General features: G+C 42.1%; 1 protein-coding gene across 1 annotated transcript in view; it reads left to right on the top strand.

Moving 5' to 3' along the window:
* The window catches only part of LOC106013820 (WD repeat-containing protein 17), a gene marked incomplete at its 3' end in the record, with an annotated part of 14,575 nt that extends 1,647 nt beyond the window's left edge, over positions 1 to 12,928 (top strand). Inside the window, 2 exon segments of the mRNA XM_013090519.2 lie at positions 7,469 to 7,637; positions 12,762 to 12,928. Coding sequence (XP_012945973.1) covers positions 7,521 to 7,637; positions 12,762 to 12,928 — 284 coding nt within the window.
* Between the last annotated feature and the right edge of the window lie 136 nt (positions 12,929 to 13,064).

Genomic DNA, 13,064 nt, shown 5'->3' with positions numbered 1-13,064 from the left:
AGTCTATATCTATTTCAGTTTTCAAGAGCTAGTCTAGAGATTTTTAGATGAATGTAAAAACGTGAAAAAGAAAGGTTTCACAACAGGATGAAATCAAAATTAGAACAGCCCATAAACAACCACAAACATCAAATAAGGGCGTGTGTCCACCTGTCCGAAGAAGATTGGCTGTTTTAACCATAAATGTGCGTAAATTTTTTTTAAAGTACAGGATGTTACATGTAAATTATGGAATCACACACATTAAGGGGCCTGCCAGTGTCAGTCCATGTAATCGGTTTTGGTGGAACTTACGCTCTAACATAACACATATAAATCTATAATATATATCATGTATATTTAGAATCTAATGAAGGTAGGAGCATCAAATTAAATGACGTTACACTATGCAACATTCCCCCCCCCCCCCCCTTTTCCCCAACCAAAAAATTGATAGAAAAACACATCAGAACAATAAGAAGAAGATAAAAAGTTACACACTAACAAAATAAAACACCACAAAGAGTCAAAGAGGGAAAAATAAAAGTAAATGTAACGTATTCAATAAATCAACGTGGTGACAGCAAGTGATAAAGAGACTAAGTGAAGCTAAGTGAACTTTCTTTCAAAAGTAAAGAGGTTCGGTTTCTTTCTTTTTTTCTTTTTTTTTTAAATTTGACTTTTATTCCCCGACCAAAAAATGCCAAAAAATCGAGCCATGATTGATTTGTCGCGGCCGCGACAAACGCAGAAGCTAGTTCTATGTGTCGTTATCAATAACTCTCCTGTAGATCTAGATCTAGACAGGACACGAGTGAACACAACACATTAAGTTTAAGAGCAGCACCCTTCATAGGCAACACGTCATATCTGTAGCGAAAAATTGTTTGGAACTGTAGCATTTCTTTATATAAATATTTACTGCAGACATTTTTTGGACCGATTGAACCATAATTGTATACAAAGAATCTTTGGTAGGCCTATACTCTATATAATATCCGAAATTTGCGGGAAAGGAAGTGATTTCAGAGTGTTCGGAGAAATAGTGCCCAGCTTTCTTTTCCTGAACGTTCGGAGAAATAGTGCCGGCCTTTTTTTAAACGAAGTGACTATTTCTCCAAACGGTTTCTGATCTCGAGAATTTTTGGTTATTTGTGAGATTTAGGTGTTATCCTTTCATTCTGCGAGGACTGGGAGGAGGCATTTTTTTTACATCGAATTCAATTTGTAGAGCTAGAGATTTTTAAATGTCTGATTCAGATAGTTGTGGTTGGGGTAACATTCCCGGACTATACTTCATTTGAAAATCCCTTCAAAAGGTACTGCAAGAAAACAAGACTGCTCGACCTTGGCACGTATTTTGCATTTAGTCACCCAGCAAAAACTAAAATCCTTCATGTTAAAAAAATCTCTCCACGCCCGGTAAAGATCGTGTAATGCCTACCATAGCACGCCGTTTGGTGTGATGTTTTTCCAAGAGACGTAATGTGATAATTATGATGCAGTGCTCCGATGATGCTGCTGCTCATCTCTACTGGGCATTGTTTATCGGGCCGGGGGAGAGAGTAATCTCCGGGTGTCTTTACGGGAATTTTAGTGCTCTTTATTGTCTTTGCGTCTACCTTGTTTCAATTTCAAGCATCAGCATTCTTATGGTTCTGAGCTTCAACGATCTAAGCGATCTTCCATCACCAGAGCTGCAGTTAGCCACAAATGTGAAGTTTTAACGTGTGAAACACATCGATACGGAATATTATACGTCAAGCCACTGACCTAACATGTCATTCCATGTGGCACCTCCAAAGATTCTCTACTGTATCGTGTATACACGATCTTTGGTACCTCTATCGCCTTATAAAAATAGTCTGTGGGTATCCCAGGAAGTTATGACATCACATAACTAAAATTAGCAGCCAATCAGGAAGATGCGTCGTTTGACGTTTAGTCGCATCATGTCTTTCCATTTCCCCTTTGCGTTTTTCTATATAATTTAACTGTGTAAAACGGGCACATGTCCAACACGGCCGCAGCCACCATATTTTATAACACCTGTCTTAGACACCACCTTAGTGTGACTCCATTATGTAAACTGTGCATTGGCCCCTGGCGTTGAGGGCGAGCTGCAAAATCCAATCACCTGTCGTTATTGTTCGATAGTCCCTCCAACCGATCATGTTGCGTAGGCCCCTCCCACTGTTGACCAATAGGTAACAAAATTTTCAGCTACTGGTGAAGTAAGCGTGTGATCCCTCAAAGCCCCACCCAGAACTAATCACAAATCGTAAGTGAGATGAGTGGTCACTGTTTACCCAGTCTGTAACAAAGTAACAATAGGTATCAATATGAACTTGTGACAAAAGTGTCGACCACTCGTTCTCCGACTGGTTGCAACCCATGTGTTTATTTTACCATCGCACACACTTGGTCCTCCTCTGACACATTTCGTTTTATTGTCACCTTGCACAAAAGCAGCAGCAAAAGAAAAAGAACCTAGAGAAAACAACAACAACAAATCGGCTACCTTCGGTTAGGACCTCAGAAGGGAGTGGTTTGTTTTCTTCATTTTGATCAGTCCTCATCCCTAAGATGGCCACCTGTCTTGTACGGCCACTTTTCTCCTTGACAATGGGTGGCCGTCTTACACTGGTTCGATTGTAATGTAAATACGGTTTGTCCACCAAAGTTCAATCTGGCCAAAATAGGCCTCGATAATCTAGATCTAGAGAAATCTAGATATCTAGCCCACATTTTTAATACAAAAAGGGAAGCTCTATTCGGACTTTGAGTCCGAATGTAATCTAGTCAGAATATGGATTCTACTTGGACTGGGGTCCGAAAAAAATGTTTTATATGTATTCAGACTCAGCTTTTAAGTGAGTTATAATGTGGTGAGTGTAAGGAGGTTACATAATATAACTGTCGTCGGGGAATTTTACGTAAAACAGAATTAGAACTAGAATTGTCAACTTGGACTGTGCAATTGTGTCAAAAGTCAAAAGACTGGACTCTCATTAGATCTACCCAATGGCAGTGTTTTTAAGTAGGCCTACACCGACAACTAAGGGTCTTACACCACCATTACAGCATCATCATTACATCCACCACCATTTGTCTTTCCACATGTTTCATTTGATTTTGTTGTGTGTTATAGTTTTTCTGAAATAAATTTTTTTTTATCATATATATGGCACAAAACCGACAGCCGTGGGCTCTTCCCAACACCTCTTCCCCCAGCAAGCCGAGATCGTGCGTGATGGCTACGCGCAGTCTCATTGTTCGAATAATTAACTTTACCCCCGGCAAGGTCAGCTCAACTTAGTTTACTTAGTCGTTCTGTTCATATTAATGAAAAAAGGAGGGCCAGTTAAAATAGATCTAGTAACAGCATGGATATTAAAGCTCACGTCTCAACTGTTATCTTTATAATTGAAAAATGTTAGTAAATGCTGGAAATATTTTAGGAGCAAGGGTCGGAAGTCGTAGTGGACGTCATGCTGGACTCAATTCAGAGTCCGAATATAATTTTTGTCTATTCAGACAGAAGGCAGAAAAATATTACTTGCTAATGAGGTAGGGTTCACTTACCCTACATGGCCGCTTTTGTCCTGAGCAAAATCTTCTGTTTCTTATGTAATCAAACGGGAAGGCAATTTCCAAAGAGCCCCGATTTTAGGCCTCCTATAGTATAAAAGAAGCAATTTAAAAGGATCTGACTTCTAATCTAGAATCTAGAAAATATACATCTATCTAGAAATCTGGATCCTAAATTTTATCATGATTTGAACTATTATTATTATAACAACATAGTGTTACCTAGGTTACGTTTTTGGTACTACTTCAGAATGTGGGTCCCGTCTGTTTAGACTTGGTATCCTCTACACAGAGTACTGAATATCGATACTGATTTAAATATTCGGTATTGATGTTTTACCAGTAGCCTACAACATGAGTAAAATTTCACTTGTTTTTAACATGGCAAGGGGGATTTCAAGGGGGCTTGCCCCCCTGACCTAACAAAAACATTGGTTTCCGGGGGGCATGCCCCCCCTGAAATTGACCATAATTTAATGTTTTGCAATTAGGTTTGATTGATTATCGCTCTCTGTATCGGCATGCGCGTAAAAAATAATCGTTTAGCAGAAGTTATCGCCGGTGGGGTTAAAGCTGTATCCCCAAACGGGATTCACATTCTTAAGTAGTACCACGTTTTTTATAATACTTCAAAACAGCTGATTGTATTCCTACCAAAGTTGAGACCACAAAGATGACTAGATCTAGAATCCAGATTCTATTTGTCTTCACTTTTCAGCATCATCGTATGGATGGTTCAGTGATGGAATTGTGGAGTTGTGGATGAAACGATTAGTCTGGTCATTTATATATATAGATTTCTACCAAATGTGAGGCAGCGTGGTGGAATTGTTGAAATCGAAGAAACAGGCATTTTTCTGCCAGTGTGGAAATTTTTTTCGAATGTTTATTTTTGGCTTCATAAAACCTTGTATTTATGCCCATTTAAAAACATGTTTCCATATGATATTTACTGAAAAACATTGATTAAAGGCACAAAACCTTTAATTCTTCAGTTTTCAAAGACTCTATTGCTAGCCTTTTGGAGCTACCAAACTTTGGCGGCCAGGTGACCTCACTTCCTTCAATCGCAAATAACTTGAGTTCTATTCGAGATAAATGGATATAATAATTTATTTCATTAGAAGCAATTTTAAGGCAAATAAATCAGTTTTCAGATGATACCAATAACTCCACACGTATGCCCAAAAATTGACGGGTGCCTGATTTCACCGCATCGTGACACAAATATTCTTTTCTGATAAACGCAAGAATCTAGGGCAAAACAGTTTCTTAATTAACAACAACAAATATTAGACTCGCTGCCAGCACACGAAAGGATAATGATCATAATTCAAACACCTAAAACCACAGCTTCTTTCACGACAGATCAATCACTTAAAACAACTCGTCATACCATAAAAAGTGAGATTTTCAGACACCAACAGCCAACATACACTTTTTTAGTGAGTTGTTTTTCACAAAAGTGAGATTTTCAGACACCAACAGCCAACATCCACTTTTTTAGTGAGTTGTTTTTCACAAGAAAGACGTACAGTACTGTCTATGTATTATAATGAGTCTCAGGGCTGCCCACTCACCACCAAATATATTTTGATAATCAGCAAATAAATGATTATAATAGTAGCCCCTAATCTTGCTGAAAAGTTTGTAATATGGACATGGACAGCCTTTCCCTATGAGGAGTCAAGGACAGGAGTTTTAGATTTAAAATTGAATGTGACATAGATAAGATAAGATAAGATAAGATACATCTTTATTGTCCAGATCCTGGCACATTGGTTTGGTGTTCCACCACGAGTACACACACACACACACGCACACACACACACACACACACACACACACACACACACACACACACACACACAAACACACACACGTACACACGTGCACGCACATGCACACACAAGTAGGCTTACAATCACATACATAATATAAATGAGCAGCAATATAAACAATAATAATCGTAAGCTAGATACACACTTAATGTTATTTTGATGCATGCTGTAAGGTCGTAAGTTCACTAAACAAGATGGTTAAGATGGAAGCATTTTGATAGATGATGGTAAAAATGACCTTCTGTATCTTTCTTTGTTACAGATCAGAAGCATGGGTCTTTTACTTCTGACTGATGTTTTTATTTGAGGGAACAAGGGATGTTTGTTGTCTAAAAAGATGGAATTAATTTTCTTAGTGCAAGCTGTTATGTACAATTCATCCAAGTACGGGAATGAAGATGTTGAAATTTTACATGCTTTCCGTATTAGTCAATTTAATTTTTCTTTATCTTGTTGTTTTGTGTTCCCGGCCCATGCTGTTATACAAAAATTGATCGTACTTTCTATAGCATCATTAGTATCAACAAAAGGCGTGATGAAAGAGGTCTTGGCACAATCCTCTTTGTCAAGTTAAGGTGGGGACAAGGAATTGGGGGGGGGGGGAGGTAAAAAGTTGTTCCCGCATCCGATCCGGACATTGGGGATTGCCTTGTTAGGGAGACAACTTCCTGGGCCTTCGATGTATTGTGGTGGGGTGGCCAGTTCCTTCCCACGGTGGCTTTACTTCGCCAACTCGAAGTCAGGTACCCATTACTGCTGGGTGGGCAGGAGGGGGCGAAAAAAAATCAGTGTCCGAACGGAGGCTCGAACCTGGACTTTCCACTTCGGAGACTAGCACACTAACCGCTCCGCCACCGCACCCTCAGGGGGGTAGGTAGGTGTAGTTACTTTTTAATTTTGTAAAAACAAAAGAAACAGAACAACAGACGCCGTTAAGCGTTTGCTCCTCATGTGTAACACTAGCTGTATCACTGTACACTAAGCTGCACGTTGCGCTCAATACATGTATGTGTCACGACCCGGTGGAATCAGGCGCTCGTCTATTTTTGGGTATATGGAGTAACTGGTATCATCTGCAAGCGGATTTATTTGCCTTGCTTCCAATGAAATAAATATCTATTCATCTTGAATAGAACTCAAGGTACCTGCATTTGACGGAAGCGAGGTCGCCTGGTTTCAGCGGTGAAATTAGAGAGAAAATGGCCGCCAAAGTTTGGTAAATCCAATAGCTAAAGAGTCTTTGAAATTTGAAAAATGACTTATATTTTGTGCCTTTAATCAATGTTTTTCTGTTAAATTCACTTGGAAATTAAGTGTGTTTTTATGTTGGCATAAAAGAGGTTAAGCCAAAAAAAATAAATTAAGTAAAGATTTCCAAACGAGCAGAAAATGAATGCATATTTTGATGAGCGCCTGATTTCACGACGATGTCTCGCATAGCTATTATTTTTATGCAGTGTCAAATTTCACGCAATGATCTGCTTTGTTCCTTTTGACATTCTGTCTCTGGCCCGGGCTGTCTCCCACAATGTGGAAGCGGGAAATTTTAAACGCTTCTTTAAGCGAAAGTTTGCCTTTAGACCATAGCGACTACAGTTTGCTAAGCTTAAGAGCTAATCCTGGCATTACTGTCTTTCCAAGGGGTAATGTGACACTGAACAACTGGGACAGGTCAGTGCACAGAGGAGGTTGTTAACCTCAGACGACTGCATGTGTTGTATTGACACAAAGAGTCCAGGTCGGATTGTCTTTCTACCTCTAACATTTCAAGTGGGTGGGATTGGGTTGCGGAAGCCGCACAGCATGTATACAAAACAAAAAAAAACCCACAAAAGTTACAAGACGGCAACCTGTCACCAGCATTCCAACAACACAGGCTATTCACCCTGTCACTTACTCAACTGTCCTTGTTTTTTGTATGTTCTTTAATAGTGAATTTTTTTAACACACTTTAAAATAATGCCTAGGGCAGCTTTTTAAATATGACCTTATGATATCCCTGTTCTGTTTTCATCATCAACGTCAAGAGTTTATCTTTTTGTTGAATTTCTTCCCAGTGAATGTGAACAAGGGAGAGAATCTCACCGTGTCGTCAACACACTGTCCAGAATGGTCCGCCAAGTGGCCCTGTTGCCGGCCGGCTGTCAGCCATGGAACCGCAATGTTGTGGCCTCCAGCGGCCAACACTTCGCTTACAGCGCCACGCTGGCTATTTATATCTATAAAGTACGACTTCTTAAAACATTTTGTTTTGCAGATGCCTGTTTTTGTCAAGATTTTTTAAGACTCTTGTTTGGTCTGTGGAAATGAGTTATGACTCACAATATGTCTCTATTCTTTTTTTTTCTATGTGCTTATAAGTAATTTTCAACTTCTCAACCATACTGTGTTTCTTGATGATATGTTTTTAACTGTTCTGGTCCCAGGCAACTAAACTCGCACGAAAAAGTCAAGGAACAAAAATTCAAAGAAAGATAACTGAAGAACAGTTTAACCGAATTTGTTCATTTTTTCACAAGAGATGCTTTCGACTCTCTAGATTAAATGTGTAGAATTTCAGATTTCAACAACAACGAGAAGTTCATGTGAAATGAGATTAAGTCACACTGGTTGGATTTCAAAAGTCTGAACAGCCATAGTTCTTCATGAACATTGTCAGTAGTGGATGTAGCCACTCCGTTTGATCAAACACTCGGCACAGCGTCATGCATGGACAGGACAAGCCTTCGGAGAACTTGTTGGGGTAGGTTCTACACTCCTGGATGAGGTATCCCAAGAGTTTTTGAAAGTTTTGTGCAGGAGGGTGGTTGTCCCTTATCCACCGGTCAATGTGATCCCAAATGTTCTCTATTGGGTTCAAATCCGGACTACAGGCTGGTCAATCCATGCAGGTGACAGCTCGCTGCTGCAGGAAGTCCCCCACGATGCGTGCGCGATGTGGCTTGGCGTTGTCGTATCTGCTGCAGGAGAGGAACAGCAAGGGGACGCAAGATTTCCTCCCTGTACCTTGCTGCGGTCAAATTGCCCTGTATATGGTACAGGGGGTCCTGTGGTGAGCTGAGAAGCCTCCCTACACCAGAACGAACCCTCCACCGTAGGGTGCCACCTGCTGGATGCAGTCAGGGTGGAACAGCTCTCCTCGGCGCCTCCAGACGTGGGCTATCCTGTCTGGGTGTAGCAGGTTGAATCCGGATTCGTTTGAGAAGACTACCTGGTCCCACTGACGTCGTGTCCACTGTGAATGGCGAGCAGGCCACGCCTGGCGAGCTGCTTTGTGGGGCGGCGTGTGCCTTGGGCGCCTGGCAAGGACACGAGAAATGAACCTGGCTCTACAGATACAGTTCCTTACCGTCTCCTCACTCTCGTGGACATTGGCTGTCGCCCGTAGTTGGTCCTTGATGCCGTTTGCAGTGGTGGTTCGTGACGTCACGGCCTGTTTGACAATGAACCGGTCGATGCTGTTGTTGGTCAAACGGGGCGGTTCTGGTCAAGGCCTGTCCTGGACCCTTCCGGTCGCTCGCTATCGTTCTTGCAGCCTCTATATGACTGATGGAGACACAGGACTATTAAGCCCCTCACTGTCGTCACCTTCTTCAAAAAAATCTGTCGTGTCGATGTACAACAACTGGGAACGTGGAGCCATCTTGGAGCCAGGTAAGGGCTCGTCCTCTGTCGACGTCAGGCAGCGAGCGTTTTTGGACCGTCGTGTTGTAATGAAACATGGCTGAAAAACGCTGGCTTATAAAGGGTTGTAAGTGAGCAATATTCACAGCTAAGACATCTCTTTAGCATGTGCCAAGCTTAGTTTTAGCTAACAGTCCCTACCAATGTTGCTGATCGGAGAAATTTAGCCCATTTTTCATGCTTTTCGGCTGTGTTTCAGAATGCCCTGCGCCGTTGCTATGAAGCTGGTGCGGGCAAATTTGCAGTACATGCAAACTGTGTCTAGTCATCAGTGCGTGTACCAAGTTTGGTTGACTGATCTTAAAGGATTTGTGAGATATTGAAGTTTGAATTTGACAGGAGAAAACACAAGCTGTTCCTTGACTTTTTTGTGCGAGTTTATATTTGTGTGTGGGGCTGATGTTATGGCTTGTATATGCTTACTGTAACCACCAATATGTGCATTGTGTGGTCCTAACTCCTTGAAAAAAATGCCCATATCAATAACTCCTTGGTAACTCGTTTCTGGAAAATCTTTAAATGGACATCATACTTTACTTTACTTTTCCGATCCAGTGGACATCATAAAATTTTCGTTTTTTGAAATGTATTTCAAAGTTATGCATATCCTTTTTGCAGGATGACAAAGGTTTTAGAATAACAAAAAAAGTTCACCTATATATATATCTTCCCATTACATGTTTAGACTTTGAATATAACATCATCTAAATTATTATATTTCTCAATTGAAAGGTCCTTATGTGAATAGTCCAGAAAGTCAGATAAAAATGCTTTCAAGGAAGTTGAGATTGTTTCAGAATGCTCTCATCAGGTCTGCAGAGGTAATTATATAGACCGTAAAGCGCATATAGCTTGCTGTTGAGCGGAAATTTACACTATATTATAACATGGAGGCAAGTACAAATGCACACTGCTAACCCTACAGAAAAAAATCGGTAGATCACCGACTTTTTGGTCAAACTACCGATCCACCGATTTTGAGAGATAAGCCACCAACTTAGCAGGGTGACTGCCAGGCCCCGTGAATTACCCAGGAATTTGAGAAAGTTATCGAATATTTGAAAACCAAATCCGATAACACCCTTAAGTTAATTTTTGCAGGTCGCGATTGTGATATTCATTCGGCTTCCCCGAGAGTATATTTCTTCACGTGGACAGGCGGCTATGGTGGCAAGCGGAAGTGTATGTGTGATACCGACGTTTGATCGGGGTAATCAAGATATACTTTCACTTTCGTTACCACCCAGAAATTTGCCACTAGTAGTTTGATAAAGCAACATTAATTGTAACAACATGCAGGCTGTGCATGGCAAATGCTGTGTCGCCCTGAAAATAAATCAATATTTGTCCTGTGTTGTCACTTGTGAAAAGAAAAGAAAAGAATATTATAGTTATACAACCGTCTTGTCGGGATCACATTGTGAGCACCGGCAATTGTAGGGGTCACCAAGTTCATTCAAAGCCTGAGCGCTGCGAAGTATAGGACTCAGGAATGGGGGGATTATTGATTTTTTAAAAGATACACCGGGAGGGGGGGGGGGGGGGAAACTGAACTTGGAAGTAGTAATCTAAATTTTGATTACTACTAGATCTAGAACTCTCTGCAAAACGCGTGATGGTGCAGGCCTTGTGTGGACTCGGGATCTGTCCTACTCTTTCCTTGTAAACTCTGCAAAGGGCTAGGCCTAAGTCATCCAAGGCACACCTTTTCTTCATCTTTTCTTCTTTGCTTCTGTTTTTGTTGTTTTTTGTTGTTGTTTTTTTTTGGTTTCATTTGTGTGTGCGTGCACGTATGAATAGGACAGGACGGCACCAGCTACTATAGAATAAATGCCTCTAGTTGGGGTATAAGGGAGCCGATTCGGATAGGGGACGGCACGGAGCAGGCCGGACAAATCCAAGCGTGATTGTGGGAGAGACGTCGAATTTCTGGGATTGATAGACCACTGCATTTGCTGTGTATCCATTTGGCACAGGTGGTGCATCTGATCGAGTAACCCTGATTGGTCACGTTCCTATTGCATATTGTGCATTAGTACATCTCATCAGGTCCAAGGTTGATTTCGACGTCACCCGCCATTATTAACAGGAGACTCAGATCAGCCGGTTCAGCTGAGCCTCCGGACAAAAACTCGGTCGCCTTCATTCCTGTCTGAATCCAGGGGTTGATTGGCGTTCGGCCCGGAGCTGTACTTGTTCCGGGGTCTGCAGCACCGCGCAGAGGTCCCAATAATGACTGCTGACAAAGAGCTCTCGAGACTGTGCGCCGATTGCCCTCGTCCGACCTCGATATCTTCACTGACGGCCATGCCACTGACGGCTACAGGTTATATGGAGGAGGATACTGGTGTCTAGACAAATCTTCTGGGGAGGAAACATGCGTATCCGTGCCCCCGGGACTATACGGAAGAAGCTACCGAGTTGAAACGACCGCCCTGCTCCGCGCACTGCAATGGCTCGAAAAACAACCACGTTTTCAAAGAATCCACATCTTCACAGACTCCCAGTCAGTTGTTCAACACTTAATGTCCGGAGTGACTGCAGTTCGTACTGAGATAGAGGACAAAATGTGGACCACCATCTGCCAATGCTGTGAAATCCATGGACACCTTCACATACAATGGATACCAGGACATTGCAACATCTACGGGAACGATGAGGGAGGCCGCCTCGACCAATCCAACACTCCAGACGATATCGCTTCAGCAAGCTCGTGCATTTCGCGTTACATCATTGCCCAAGCATGGGAGAAAACGCGAGTGCACGACTCCGTCGGGGGAAAGGTGAAGCCACCACCGGAGAGGGACAAAGAGAAAGACCTTACCGTTAGACAGAGAAGAGTGTTATCGCAGCTAAGATGCAACGCGAAGAGCCCCATCCATGCAATAGGCTCCGCTCCCAATGATTCCTGTCTGGCGTGTGGCACAAGTCCTGACGACCTGCAGCACACACTGTATGAGTGTATGAGTGGCCACACTGTATGAGTGCCCGCGGGGGGAAGCACATCGAGGCCCACTTATGGAGAACAACACGAGACCGGGCCTGGATGTACTCTGGACGAGGCCACAAGAGGTTGCCGGTTACCTGTGTGCCTGCGGCAGACTGCCGCCCTCCTAACGGAGGCCAGCCAGAAGAAGAAGAAGAAGAAAATGCCTCTAGTAGTTTTCATATTTGTCGTATTTTTTTGTTCTTTGTCATTTTCTACATTTGTTTGAAGTCGCAAACACATTCATGCATATTTTGATGTGGGTCAAAATTTGATAAGGGTCCCAAATTAAGTATGCGACAAGTGGCAATATAGCTTACTACAGATTTTTTAGGTCAACTACAGATTTTTGGACAAAAATTTGCGTCAACTACAGATTTTGGCCCAGGCAATGTTGGCAGGTATGCAAATGGTCAGGGAATGAAATATCATTTAAAATGATAACCATTTTACTAGAATAATCCTCTTTTGACCCCCCCCCCCAACCTATCTCCATCCCCCTGTCTTTTGACCTTCTCATTGCATGTTATCATATGTGATTCTTCTGTGTATTGTTAAGTTTTGTTGAATTTATGAATAGGGGATAACTTTGAACGCATATGTTTGAATTCGATGGTTAAAAATATTGTCGTGCAAAATGGAAAAGGGTTAGTATACATGACATACATTTCTATTTTCAGATGGACCGAGTTCACAAGGAGCATAGGTTGATCTCCATCATGTCCGAGCACAAAAAGACGATCACCTCCATCTGCTGGTGCCCGGAGAAGCCCAACCATCTGGCCAGCTCAAGTGCGGACGGACTGGTCATTGTGTGGGACATAACAACACAAAGGCCGGTGGCAAAGTAAGTTCAGCTTAAGTATTGGAGTTTGGAGAGGAAGTCAATTTACGCGTGTTTGCTGTTTGCAATACTATCGACTCTGCTGTATCGCCTGTCCGAGACAGACACCTGTACAAACAACCACTCCCTCCTTCCCCCC

The sequence above is a fragment of the Aplysia californica genome, unplaced genomic scaffold, assembly GCF_000002075.1.
Source record: "Aplysia californica isolate F4 #8 unplaced genomic scaffold, AplCal3.0 scaffold01315, whole genome shotgun sequence".
Classification (NCBI taxonomy): Eukaryota; Metazoa; Mollusca; class Gastropoda; order Aplysiida; family Aplysiidae; genus Aplysia; species Aplysia californica.
The sequence above is the reverse complement of the archived record's forward strand: the minus strand, read 5'-3'. Positions and strand labels throughout refer to the sequence as shown.